Source organism: Gossypium hirsutum, chromosome A09 (assembly GCF_007990345.1).
Source record: "Gossypium hirsutum isolate 1008001.06 chromosome A09, Gossypium_hirsutum_v2.1, whole genome shotgun sequence".
Lineage (NCBI taxonomy): Eukaryota > Viridiplantae > Streptophyta > Magnoliopsida > Malvales > Malvaceae > Gossypium > Gossypium hirsutum.
Window position 1 is genome coordinate 49,477,647 of NC_053432.1, and position 13,737 is coordinate 49,491,383.

A 13,737-nucleotide genomic window follows, 5' to 3' on the forward strand; every position below is an offset into this window, starting at 1 on the left:
AATATTATCTTCTCTTGTAATTGTGAGTCTCGATTAAGTTTTAAGTTTCTAAATACTTAGTGCACTTGGGTTAGTTTTAATATATAATCGACTTTGCCGCCTGAATGATATATGGTCAACTCTGCCGCCTGAATATTATAGTGCACTAAGAAGTTAAAAAGTAAAAGATTAACTAACTTCAGAGAGTTGGTGTAGTATTAATTGTAAATCCTAGGTTCTCTATAGTGTAGTGAGTGTGTTGGACTCGTCAAATTTCTAACATTAATTATTAAATATATTTTCCGAAATAACAATTCTGTCGATTTTTATTTTAGAAGAAAATTTTCGTTTTCATCCAAAAGAAAAAAATTTATTTTTAGTTTCTGTAATTGATTTGATTTGATCGAGCTCACACCTAAAGCAATTTGTGGTAAGAGAATAGCGAAAAAGATCGTTTGGCTGAAAACCGAGAATGACAAGGAACTGTCTATCGAAAAACACAAGTAAGATTTCGGTTTAAGATTTATTGCTATAAATATCACAAACTGATTCGGTTTTTAAAATTTTTATTTTTCATTATGCAAGATAATCATTTTCAAAACTAGATTTTTTCAAATAGAGGCCCAATTTAATATAAGTCCATAAGAAACCTAATACTTATAGATGTGGGATAACACCACTTAACCCTCCCCTTCACGTGTAACTCATAGTGCCTAAATACAAACAACCTAACATAGAGTTAGGTAGAAAGAACATCATAAAAAAAGATGGGACCTGATATCATACTAAGCATCCAACCTCAAACCAATTGGTATGGTTGTAAGAGTCTGACTTTTAACATAATTCTACAAAAAACCTAGTAATTTACAGATGTAGGATCAGACCACTTAACAAGATGTAACAGAGATAATGAAGATTAAAGTACCTGAACATTGAGATAGTGCAAACCAGCAATCAAGAATGGAAAGATGAAGCCCGAAACATCGTGAGGAAGTTCAGTTAAATTCTTGAACCATAATGCACCACCCTGGAATTAAGCATGTCAGAGTTTAAACTTCTGAGCAACTCAATGCAGTTATTAAAAAAAATAAAAGATTGTAGAATGGGAGAAGCAGTTTGAAAGTACAACTATGGTCAAACATTCAACACCCTAGCATATATTTCACGTGTATTAGATAAACTCAAATCTCAAGTTCAATCAAAGCACCAATGTAGCAACATAAACAAATGATTAAAGCTTTCTTTTGTTGTTTAAAGGTCTCTAGTCAATTTATAGAAATATATTTCTAGAACCAAATAAGTAAAAATACTAGGTTCATCTAAAACAAATCTTGACAGAGACAAAGCCCAAGCGAATGTCAATACAACAAACAAGGAAAGTTACAATTGAAATACAAATATGCGATTCAAGCACCAACTTGATAAATGCAAAAAATATTGAAATCATTGGAAAAGAAATAACAAATGACAGCATGAACTGTGTGCGGTTGTGGTTGCAATTATTGAAAAATACAAAGAGCTGCAATTTAAAAATACAACAATCTAAAATGCATGTAATCCAAGAATTAATATTTAAAATAAAAAGTACGCTTTTGTTAAAAAACAATGCCCAAATGAAAATAATTACAATTCAAGCAAACGTCAAAATTATTTTAAAGCAAACAATCTTCACACTTCTGCAAGCATTATCATGTATGACTAATATAGAAACAATGGCAAACTCTTCATTAGATAGTCAAACGACTACCAGAAGTTCTAAAATATGATTTCTACGTATTAATTTGTCCAACTAAACTTGATTTACATAATTTTATCTCCAACAATACAACCACATATTTAACAAAAGCATATTGACAAAAGAGAAGAAATACAAAGCCAAAATCATTTTAATTCATATACAACTCTTCTTTTTCATTGCTTAAGCATACTACTTTTCAAAAGAGAAGACTAACTGGACAATATGTTTAGATTATCTTCCTTGACTTGTCTACTAACAACTCATAACCACTTTAGATACTATACCAGGCACTACTGTTATAAATTAAAAGTGTCACTGAATATTTATCCAGCATGGATAATTTGTCAACTGTGAAGCAATACATGTAGGAGATTGTCATTTCCAGGGACAGAGCAATAAGAAGGATGGTTGACAAGTGTTATACATAAATTTCTAAGTACTCAACTTTTTACCTCAAAAATTGATAATTCAATGAACCTTCAAAAATTAGCAATTACAAAGAATGTTTAGCTCATGTCATATGTTATGTTTTCAAATTATTGCAGTACTATAACTTACAGTACAAATAAACACCCAAGCCAATGCCTTACACTATCAAACCCAGGATAATTATCCAATGACATTCGGCGAATGCTAGTCACCCACAAGAAAAGGCATGGGACCTGACAAATAAAAGGGTATAGCAAGTGAGATAATTGACATCTTATCAGAGCCATGCAAAACCTTCTTTTAGAGTTTATGCAAAGAAAGACGAGGATAGAAAGAGAGAGAGATTATTTTAGTAAGAGTTCTATTAGTATGAATAGTAAAAAATCATCTAGTATTGTTTAATTTCAACTTATCCAATTACAATATCCCAAGTCATGAAACTATTTATCCCCAAAATATCAATTTTTTATCAATGTAATTTTGAGCTCTTCATTTTTTTCACTATCAAAAGATTAGATGATTTTCTATTCATTTTCGAACCCAAAATAAGGATTGACATAAATACAAAGTACACGCCTATAATATACCGATCTTTAACATCCTTGCTTGACAAGTAGCAAGGTGACACTCCTCATTTGCAAGGGTTTGTTCTTGAGACATGCGTCAAAAGTACTGTTGATAAATTTATTTCATACAATTCGGGCACATAATTGCTAGGTCCAACACTCTTAATCCATGTTTGTAACTTAATTCCAAAGGTTTCCTACAATCTGTGAACATCCTTTTCATTTTGGCTTTTATTCTGCCTATATGTATCTTGCATTCAAATATGTATAGTACTAACAAAAAAAGATGCTTTGCTTAAAATTTAAAATATTATGCATGTCATACATGCGAGGCGTCAAATAGGAAAAGAACTTCAATCCAAAAAAAGAAAATGATTCTTAGAGAAGGGAGAATTACTTGAGTTAAGAAGGAAGCAAAGAACCAAAAATATGAGGGGCATCCATTTGCCTTTCTTTCCTTCTCAAAATGTATAAAATGGTCTTTATAACTACTTCCTGACATAGGTGGTGGCAATGGAGAAGGCACTATGAGAAATACATCAGTGTCAAAAAAATTAACCACAAAGTTAAACATTCAAACAACAAGAAAAGAAAAAGGACTTGTTTGCATAAATTCCACAGAATGGATAAAGATCAGTTTCCCTACAATTTTCTTGTCAGAAAATTCAAATATGGACATTTAAGCAAACTGAATATGAATGCACACTGGAGTCAGTATCTGCATATTTTCTGAAATAACAATGCACAAATGATGTCTTACAAAGGAATGAATCAGCGAAGATAAAAGCCAGATGTAATAGTTGCTAGTACCCAATGTAGGAAAGATTGGTTCAGTAAACATGTAAAATTTTCTTTAATTTTATTGTTGTTATGCATGATATCCTTATGGCACCATGTCTGTTGTCAAGTACTCAAATATTGAGAAGTAAAAGAATTTGATATTATTTCCTTTCTTACTAGTAAAGGTACATCTGATGAAAACAGTTTAAAAAATATATATTAAAGAGTACTTCAATTAGTGGACATCTTTTTATGTCTATCGCATAACAGAAAAGCACACCTATCTGACCTAAGCACACCAAGCCTGTGCTTGATCAAATGAATTAGGCCTAAAGGGGTCTGAGGCACTTTTGCTGTCTGATGCTAAGGTGCAATGCCTAGTTGCACGCCTTGACAACACCAAATCAAAGGCTGAAAAAAAAAAGACACGTAAAACTGTAGTGGACAATACTTCTAAGCAATCGCTCAAATGTTGTTAATACTTTCCGTTCCAATCCAAACTTCCATTATGATTATGATCCATGAACAAAACTACAATTATATGCATACCCTAGTTTCTTTTATTATTGTCTACAAATTTGATTACAGAGTCGCAAAAATCTATCAGTTAAAACGATAAGTTTAACTCGATTCGGTTGTCAAAGGTAAATATATATTTATATGTGTGAAAATATGGTTAAATAATGGAAGTAACTGCTTCACTGCTAGGAGTGTAACCAAGCAAAATTGTGCCAATATCGTGCCAGACTCAAGGCCAACTCGATACAAAAGGGGAAAACAACAAAGATTGGGTTAAAATATAACTGAGCCACAGAAGCTCAACTCGCATAGGCCTGATTATCATTAAGTCAAATCAAGAGCTCTAAACTTGAATTAGCTTCAAGCTTGGCTGAACTTAAACTCAAACTAAATAAAACGTAAAAATATAAAAATAAAATTATATTTTACTAAATATGCGTATAAAACTAGAAGATATTGAGAAGCAGTAGCTAAACTTGAATAGGCCTGATTATCATTAAGTCAAATCAAGAGCTCAAACTTGACTTAGCCTTGAGCTTGAGCTGAACTTAAACTCAAATCAAATAAATTTTATAAATATAAAAACAATTTTTATATTTTACTAAGTATGTGTATAATATTAGAAGATGTTGAAGGAAAAGTATAAACCATATCTAACTCACAACACAAGCCACTCGGGCCAATACAAAAATACCAGACCTCGGCTAGATTAATTACTCGAGCAATGCAAGATCAGCATACATAAAGCCGAACCCTACTATCTTGAGTTCTTGACTAATTCATACTCCAAGCAAGCGATGTTATGATTTTAAATAAGGATAAAAGAAACATACATTTAGGAGCTAACTCTCCAATCTTTTTCAGCTTTTGAAGATGAATAACTACTACGGGAAACAATGCAAATCTCATAGCCATGGTGGAAGTTACAATAGTTATCCACCTGCAAAAGTGATTTCGAATTTCTTTTACTTCAAATACAAAATTTCCATTTTCCTTCTTATTCTGGGCAAGAGAGAAGAAATTGACCTACCAAGGGAAGCCAGTGAGATTATGGTAACCATCAAGCAATGATACGATTGCACGAACCGGAAGGATAGATTCTTCAACATTGTTGGACGAAGTGAAAAAGGACCGAGTGGCGGGGTAAGGGATTGGGGAGACGCGCGCCGGAAGGTTGGGGTGTGATCGAGATGCAGGGCACAAAGGGAGATGAGTGACATGCGGCAGATAAAAAGTGGAGAGAGGAATAGAACGACGGAGGTGGGTAAGAAAGATCTTGGAATTCGCCATTGCCCAAAGTGGAAGAAACACCTAAACCCTGCAAAGGTTTTTTTCTTTTTTAAACTCCGGTTAAATCCCTTTATCTCAGATTAAATATATGAACTTGTTAACTTTTTTTCCGTGAAGTTGTCTTGATTTTGATACTTTTATCTCAGATTGAATATTTATTGTATTTTTGCTACATTAATATTCAATGTTAATTTGGTTTATAAGTAGAGGAGTTCATTATTCGAGTCGGGTTTAAGTGTGATATTAATTATTTTATATTTGTCAAATTTGATCCGATTCGAAATTTATTTTTAAATTTTTGTTTAAATTTAAAAAAATTTATAATCATCTTAATATTAGTTTGTTCAAAAAATGTTCAAGCTCAAACTCTCAAGCTCAATCTATATTTTAAATAAATCTACTTTTATTTTGTCTAAACTCATTTTTTAGGCCTAATAAATTTATTTAAATCCTCTCAAATTTTAAACAGATCTTCTAATTTGACAGATAGCCCATAAACAATTGTATTTATAACCTCTGGATTAATTTTTTTAAATACTAGGATTAACTGCCTTCAAAATGCAACTTAAAGTCAATTAAAAAACTTGCTAGTCATCCAAGACATATCTGCATGAAGTTGTTCTAATCTTTCCACGAGTTAAGTAATAAAAAGCTTTTTTTAATAAAAAAAAAACTAAACTATTTTTTAATTAAAAAAAACGTTAACTTTTTGAATCTATTAACTTTTATCAAAGAGATGCTGCAGTAAATGGTGCAGAGGGTCAACACAAGGTATAAAAATTTATATTTTTATGTACCAAACACAATTTATGTTTAGTGTTTGTTTAAATGTCTCAATGAATTTAAGCATATTATATTCCTGAGTACAATTTTTTCTCTCTAATCTTGGTTATATGCTCAATTGCTTTCTCTAATATCAAGTGTTCATGGAAATACAGCTCAAGCTCACATTCACTCTTCTCTGTTTTTTTCTTCTAGTACGATTGAGTCGAAAATACCAACAATTTTGCTGAACTTGCCAAATAACTAGAACTAATGAACTTGCTGCAATACATCTTCGATAAAATAAAAAATTTAAAAAAAAAAACAGATTCAAAAGGTTGAGTTTTTTATTAAAAAAAAAAACTTTCCATTACTTAATGCATGGAAAGATTAGCAGATCCTCATCTATTTTGGCGCTGCAACTCATCATTTTTAATGATTTTTCGCGATAATTTAATTTGGTCTAAGTCGTAAATGTCTTAGATGACTGACGACAAGTTATTTAATTGATGTTAAGTGTGCAAGTTAATCCTGGCCTTTTCAAACTAACAATTCAGGTGTCATAGTCCAATTTAACATTGGATATTAATGGAGGAAACTATAATGTAGGGAAGCTATTGGAGATTGTTTTCACATGCTTAGATTTTTTTATACAAATTAAATCTTATTAATCTCACACTGGGCTGAGTTTTTAAGAGGATAAATCTAAAGCTTATCGTACTTTTAAGAGGCTACTTACTTGATTTGAAACATCCAAAAATTTCGATATTAAAAATAAGTAGTGAAATTTTTTATAAAGTTGATGTCTACAAAACTAATTAATAAATTGATCAAAACAAGTACACCTATTAATTAATAGTATAGCTATAGTAAGCACAAGTATCATTTTCTCGAGAACTACAATTACTACTAACTATCACATTTTTATTATTTAACTTAATAATTCAAAGAATTGATTAAAATCAAATCAAACTATCTAAATTAACTAATGAATACACCAAAGAATGAAACACAAAAACAATCAAGTATCAACCAAGTGACTAAACAATGTCTAGGTAAGAATTCACCTAGATTTCATCTATAATTCTCAATATAATATATGCAATTTATTTTCTTAGCTCTTTAATCCTTGGAAATCCTTAATTTATGCTAATACCTCTTTCGAGCATAAGAGCAATTAACTCTAAGTTGATTAATTGAAATTTATTTATAATTCAAACTCTTATTATTACATTAATTCGCTCTATGGATCCCCTTATTAGATTTGACTCTAATCCGGTAGATTTATGTCGTCATATTTCTAGAATTGTATGTAACTTCATTCAATTATGTAAGATCTAATCAATTACAATAAGGGTCTATTCAACCTCGGACTTATTTACATCAAACATGAATTAACACTCTAAAATTATTAACCCAAGAATAATAAAACATTCATAATTGAAAACAAAGAGGCTAAGATTTTATTGCATAAAAATAGAAATCAAACAATAGAATCCATCCTAAGGTTCATCTCCCTTAGATATTAAGAGAATTAGTTCATAATGGCAAGAGTAAACATCCAAAACTACAATATAACCACTAGAATAAAAGAATTTCATGATAACTCCCTTGAAAATCAACTTGGACTCTTGAATCTTGGTGGAAAGTTGCTTGGCAATCGACTTCAATGATGTTCTCAAGGTAATTTCGTGCTTTCCCTTGGTGGTTGACTTCTTCCTTATTTCCCTATTTATAACCTCTTAAAGTACCAAAAAACCCTAAAAATCATAACTTGCAGCCGTAAGTCTACATAGTTCCTAAGATCGACGAACCTTGAACACATAGCCATGTGAATCCACACTACCATGTGGATTGCCTATGTGAAAATTTGTTGCATGTGCCCAACTTCTGGAATGTTTCAAAGTTCTAGTTTTAACCATTTTCTCAATCATATTGCTCCCAAACGCCCTATTAAGCACTAAAACATGAATATAAAGGATTAATAGTGTATAATTCACAATTAATGCCACATAATTACCTAAAATGCACTAAAAATGAGGCTAAAATATGTTACTTTTGACACTTATCAAATATCTTGACACGTAATCATTTGCTTGCCCTCAAGCAAAGTCCTTAATTCACATTTGGATTAACTTTCCTTCACCCGTTATTTTCACTGATCATGTCTTAAGATAATTAATAGATTACCATGCATCAAGGATTTAAATGAAAATGGCAATAAAGAGCATAAGCAATCCAAGCAAAAAAATTTAATGCATAAAACATAGAGTCTCCCCTGTTTTAATAGTTACTTGAAATTCAAACTCAACAAGGCTTAACATCCACAATAAGATTCACTTAAAACACTCAAAGTGTTTAAATGCTAATTAATATGAACTCAAAAGTCAAAATGAGGAATTTTATTACCATAAGGCTAATTAATATGCACTCAAAGTGTTTAAGAGGTCATTACAAGGGTTGTAATGGGGTTTAGGTTAAGGGCATGGAAGGATGTACAATGTGATTACAATTGAGAGTTGAATTGATGAGTTACAAGACCAAAAGAATAAGATGTTGAATTGCAAAGAATTAACATGAATAATAAACAAACAATTGAAGTGAGCCTTTATATTAGATAAAATTGTGATGATGTAAGCTCAACAAATAAGATAATAGGGTTATAACATAAATAGTGATCTCACAATTGCACAAGATAGCCCAAAGTTTTCCATTTTTTTCTTTTTTTTCACATTTTTTTAAAAAAAATTCAGCAATATGAATTATTAAACATGCTTAGACAACTTACTAAAATCTAATCTCGACTAATGGAAGGCAATACAAGGGTAATTCAAAGATTAAAGGGGTTTTAAAGGTTAAAATAAATGGGTGATAAATGAACAAAAAGGGATTAGGCTCAAAGGGTTTTACTAGTGATAAATAAGTGGGTAGGCTATTTAAAGGCAAAGTGGGTTAAATCTTAAGTGTCTTTATCATCTCAATATATCAAATCATCAATGTGGTATTGACATGCATAACAAAAGCAAGTTCTAGAATAATAGACCTAATTGACACACTCAAAATAAAAAATAACATGAACATAAAAGGATGGATGCTCTAAAGGCTCAAAATCTTACAAAAATATGGTTTTGATGTCAAAACTTATAAAGTTATAATTCAAGACAATTATTAAGTTATAATTCATATTTCGCAATCCACTTAATCTTTAGGTATGCCACAATATGAATATCACAAGTGAATAGATCTATAAATGGATTTAGGATCTATTCTAATTGGGTCCAGTTCGATGTACTATCAGTCTAGTCAATCACATCTATGTCTCTGTCTTTTGGGAGTCATCCGCTCTAATACCCAAGACAAAGCATCTCCTAAATTGGACTTGATAGACGACATATTAGTCTTTTAATCGATTTGCTCATTTTCGATTAGACTAAGGACATATTTAGGTTCGTCTACTAATACAAGTTGTCTTTCTATATTATGATATGACCACATAATACTGCTAAATATTAGTTAAACAATAAACAACTAGTAAGCAACATTTTTTTTCCATTTTGCTTTGCGTGCAAAAACCATGTTAGGACAATATACAAAGTTTTAATGCAATTCATGAATAGTTTTTATTAACCAATCTATTTGAAAAATTACAAGTATACTTATGTGATCCAACAATCTATCACTTGCCCTAGTGAAGTAGATGAGTCATGTTTCACATTCTTGTACCCGTATATATGTTTCCTAAAGAGCTCTCCAGCTAATAGAGTCTTGGCAAAAAAATCCCAATGTTTGTCCTCATATATAATCTTTGACTACATCCAATATTTCGTCAGACACTACCGCCTCACTTATGATACTTTGCGTCAATGTGTTTTGTCCTTATGTGGTTTATTTGAGCCTTAGCTATATCTGCACTGTTATAGAGTCATAGCTTTTCCATACTTCATATTTGACCCTTCATAGTGAAGTTAGTAGTGCAACCTTACTTGACACTTATTCACACTATGGACCCATCATCTTGGACAAAACACATCCCAATGTTGTTTCTTCAAATCCCACATATTTGGAAGTCAGAATCAGTATATCTAATAGGAGTAAGATCTTCTCCGTAATACACAAGCATATAACCCTCGTTCTCCAACCCCACTGTAAAATAGATATTTGGGTGTGTGCATAGCATAACATACATGAGACTTCATACTACAGAAGCATAAGAAACCTTTCTGATGTTATCTCTTTCTTCTACTATCTTAGGACATTCCTCTAAAGAGATGAAATCCTAATACAAAATGTTTATTTCCTTTCTTCAAATTGGTCATTGCATAACGCTCCAATATCTTGTCTATGTATGAAACTTGATACAATGCTCTCACTTTGTTCTTTCATGCTAAATTATTGGGCTAATTACAGTTTAATTTATGATAATGTCCCTACATCATTCCCAATTAGTAGAATGTCATCAGCATATCGAATGAGAAAGACTACCTTTTCATCCACTAAATATTTTTAAACACAAGGTTCATCTACATTTTGCTTAAATCCAAAAGTCTTGATTGCTTGATCAAATCTTTGATTCTAAGAGTGGGATGTTTGCTTAAGTCCATATATGGATCTAAGCAGTTTGCAAACTTTTTGGTCATTTTCTTTAGCTATATATCAGATGGGTTGCATCATATAGATATTCTCTTTAAGTTAGTCATTCAAAATCTTTATCTTGACATCTATATGCCAAATCTTGTAATCAAGAATCACCACAATAGATAACAATATACAGATTGACTTGAGCATGACAACTAGAGATAAGGTTTCTTCGTAATTGATACATTATTTCTAATTATAACATTTTGCTACAAATCTAGCCTTATAAGTTTCCACTTTTCCATTCGCATTTCTTTTCCTTTTGTAAATCTACTTACACCCTATGTGTTTTATCCCAATCTGTAAGTCTATAAGTTCCTACACTAAGTTGGAATCTATAGAATCCATCTCAGTTCCCATAGTTATTTCCCAGAGGTTGGAATCAACACTCTGTATTGCTTCATCATACATGAGTGGTTTATCATCTTCCTGTTCGACAGACTTAGTGTTAAAAACACTTTCGCCAGATTGGAAGAACTTAGGCCTATGAGAGACCGTCCTACTACGACAAAGCACCCTATTATGTTGATTATTTGTAGGTCTACTATTAGGAGTTTGTTTTGGAACCTATTCGTTAAGGTTTTGTATATTTCCCGAAAGTTCTTCGAGTACCTCTTTATTTCGAGGTTTGAAGTCATTCATGTAACTTTTTCAATGAAAGTAGCATGAATTGACACTATAACAATTTGCTCTTTCGGGTTATAAAATAAACCACCATTTTTTCCCTTCTAATATCCTACAAACATGCACAATTTTTTTTGTGAGTCCAATTTTCTCGCATCTTTGTCCAATACGTGGGTTAGGCATCCCCAAATCCTTAAATGTTTTATACTTAGCTTCCTGTCATGCTACAATTTGTATAGAGTTTTTATGCTGTTTTAGTTGGCATACCATTCAGAATATAACCAACTGTTTGTACCGCATATCCCTAGAAAGATATTTGCAACTTCAAATAACTTAAGATCGAATACACCATGTCTAACAACTTTCGATTTCTTTTTTCTACCATGAAATTTTGTTATGGAGTACCCAACATGGTTAACTAGGATAGAATCTCATTCTCTATGGGGTACCCTAAGAACTCATCTAATAAATATTTCCCACATCATTCAGACTGAAGTGCCTTTATGGGTAAACCTAGTTGTTTCTCCACTTCCACATGAAACTCTTTGAATTTATCAAAGGCTTCACTCTTATGGTGTATAAGGTACACATACCCATATTTGGAATAATCATCAATAGATGTTACATAATATTCGTAACCACCTCTTACAATGATGCTCATGAGGCCACATATGTCAGTGTGTAATGGTCCTAGGGGTTTTCGAACCTTTGTTCCTTTTGTATTAAAAGATCGCTTAGTCATCTTACCTTCCAAGCAAGATTCACATTATGGAAGATCAACTTCTTTAAGTGAATTTAAGATGCCATCTTTCACAAGTCTAATAATTCTTTCTCAGTTAATATGACCAAGTCTCAAATGTCAAAGGTATGCCTCATTAGAGTGAGAAGTTTTAAGTCTTTTATTTAATATTTTAGTCTCAAGTAGTGTGTACATCTTTGGTTTGATAAAAATATAGATTATTTGACATCCATCTATTACACATAAGATTGTGACTTCTAAATGTTGCAATTCCATTATTAAAAATCATGATCAAGCTATCTTTATATAATCATACAACAGAAATTAAATTTCTTTTGAAACTTGGTACACAAAAAACGTCTTTTCGTTGTGATAATAGTTAGTCTAGGTTTGATCTTCATTATAAATATTTAAAACCTATTACGAAACCTCGCTATCAAGTTTTTGGCGCCGTTGCCGGGGAACTAAAATATTAGGAACGCTCAATTTTTATTACTTTAGCCATTTATTTTTCTTGCAATTTAATTTAATTTAATTTAATTATTATTATTTATTAATTTACTTTTTCCTTCTCTTGGCAGGTTTTTATAGTTTATGACTAGAAGAAACTCGTCAGGACTATTACTTTTTGATGAAGAAATCAATCGTATAGTTCGTAGAAACTAAAGAGAAATAAAGCGCAGCTTAAGATACACGGAGAACAAGTAAGAAGACAATACTCAACCCTCAAACGAAGAGATGGCTGAAAACCAAGGCAATCAGCTACCTCCTGCAATTGCGGCTAATCAAAATCCTGTTCCATGCACTATGTATGATTATACTAAACCTTCTTTAATAGAAACCGAATCAAGCATAGTTAGACCTAGTGTAGCTGCAAATACTTTTGAATTAAAACCTAGCACGATTCAAATGATACAGCAATTTGTTCAGTTTGATGGTTTGCAGGATGAAGATCCCAATGCTCACTTAGCAAACTTTTTGGAATTTTGTGATACATTTAAAATCAATGGCGTTTCTGATGATGTCATTCATCTTCGGTTATTTCCTTTTTTATTGAGGAACAAACCTAAACAGTGGTTGAACTCGTTACCATGAGGGTCAATTACTACTTGGGAACAAATGACCGAAAATTTTTTACTAAAATACTTTCCGCCGGCTAAAACGGATAAATTACGTAATGATATCTCTTCTTTTGTGCAGATGGATTTAGAAACACTTTATGATGCATGTGAGAGATACAATGACTTACTGAGAAGGTGCCCTCACCATAGGTTACTGCTTTGGCTTCAAGTACAAACATTCCACAATAGCCTGAATCCCTTGACTCAGTAAATGGTTGACGTAACTGCTGGCGGAACCATCAATAATAAAATACCGGAAGATGCCTATGAGTTTATTGAGGAGATGCCATTGAATAACTATCAGTGGCAAGTCATGAGGATAAAGCCAACGAAAACAGCCGGCGTGTATAACGTCAATTCGGTCACCATGCTCTATAATCAGGTAGAACTCTTAAATAAAAAGATTGATGGTTTTCTTAGTTCTTCACGGGTTCACTCAGTGATGCAGTGCGAAGCAAGTGGAGGTGGAACAAGCCATTCAGAATACCAACCTTATGGCCACAACATGGATAACGAGCAATTAAATTACATGGGTAATAATCCTCGATCTCAAAA

The 13,737-nt window shown here is 32.0% G+C and overlaps 1 protein-coding gene and 1 non-coding gene across 7 annotated transcripts in view; both read right to left on the minus strand.

Annotated features, from left to right (window-relative positions):
* LOC107888790 (ALBINO3-like protein 2, chloroplastic) overlaps nt 1-5,409 on the minus strand; it is a 73,486-nt gene extending 68,077 nt beyond the window's left edge. For 4 of the 6 annotated variants that reach the window (XR_005901938.1, XR_005901940.1, XR_005901939.1 and 1 more), the window contains exons 1-5: nt 5,042-5,409; nt 4,845-4,951; nt 3,110-3,237; nt 2,308-2,379; nt 905-1,006 (exon numbers count right to left, since the gene is read on the minus strand). Coding sequence is in view for 3 of the 6 variants with exons in the window: in XM_041077843.1 (XP_040933777.1) it covers nt 905-1,006; nt 2,308-2,379; nt 3,110-3,237; nt 4,845-4,951; nt 5,042-5,301 (669 nt within the window). In the remaining 3 variants the exon portion in view is untranslated. The other 2 variants (XM_041077841.1, XM_041077840.1) reach the window with 2 other exon arrangements.
* A 7,819-nt stretch (nt 5,410-13,228) lies between these two features.
* On the minus strand, nt 13,229-13,335 carry LOC121207455 (small nucleolar RNA R71). The gene has a single exon (XR_005902545.1). It is a non-coding gene; the product is annotated as a small nucleolar RNA R71 (small nucleolar RNA).
* Nucleotides 13,336-13,737: the final 402 nt, after the last annotated feature.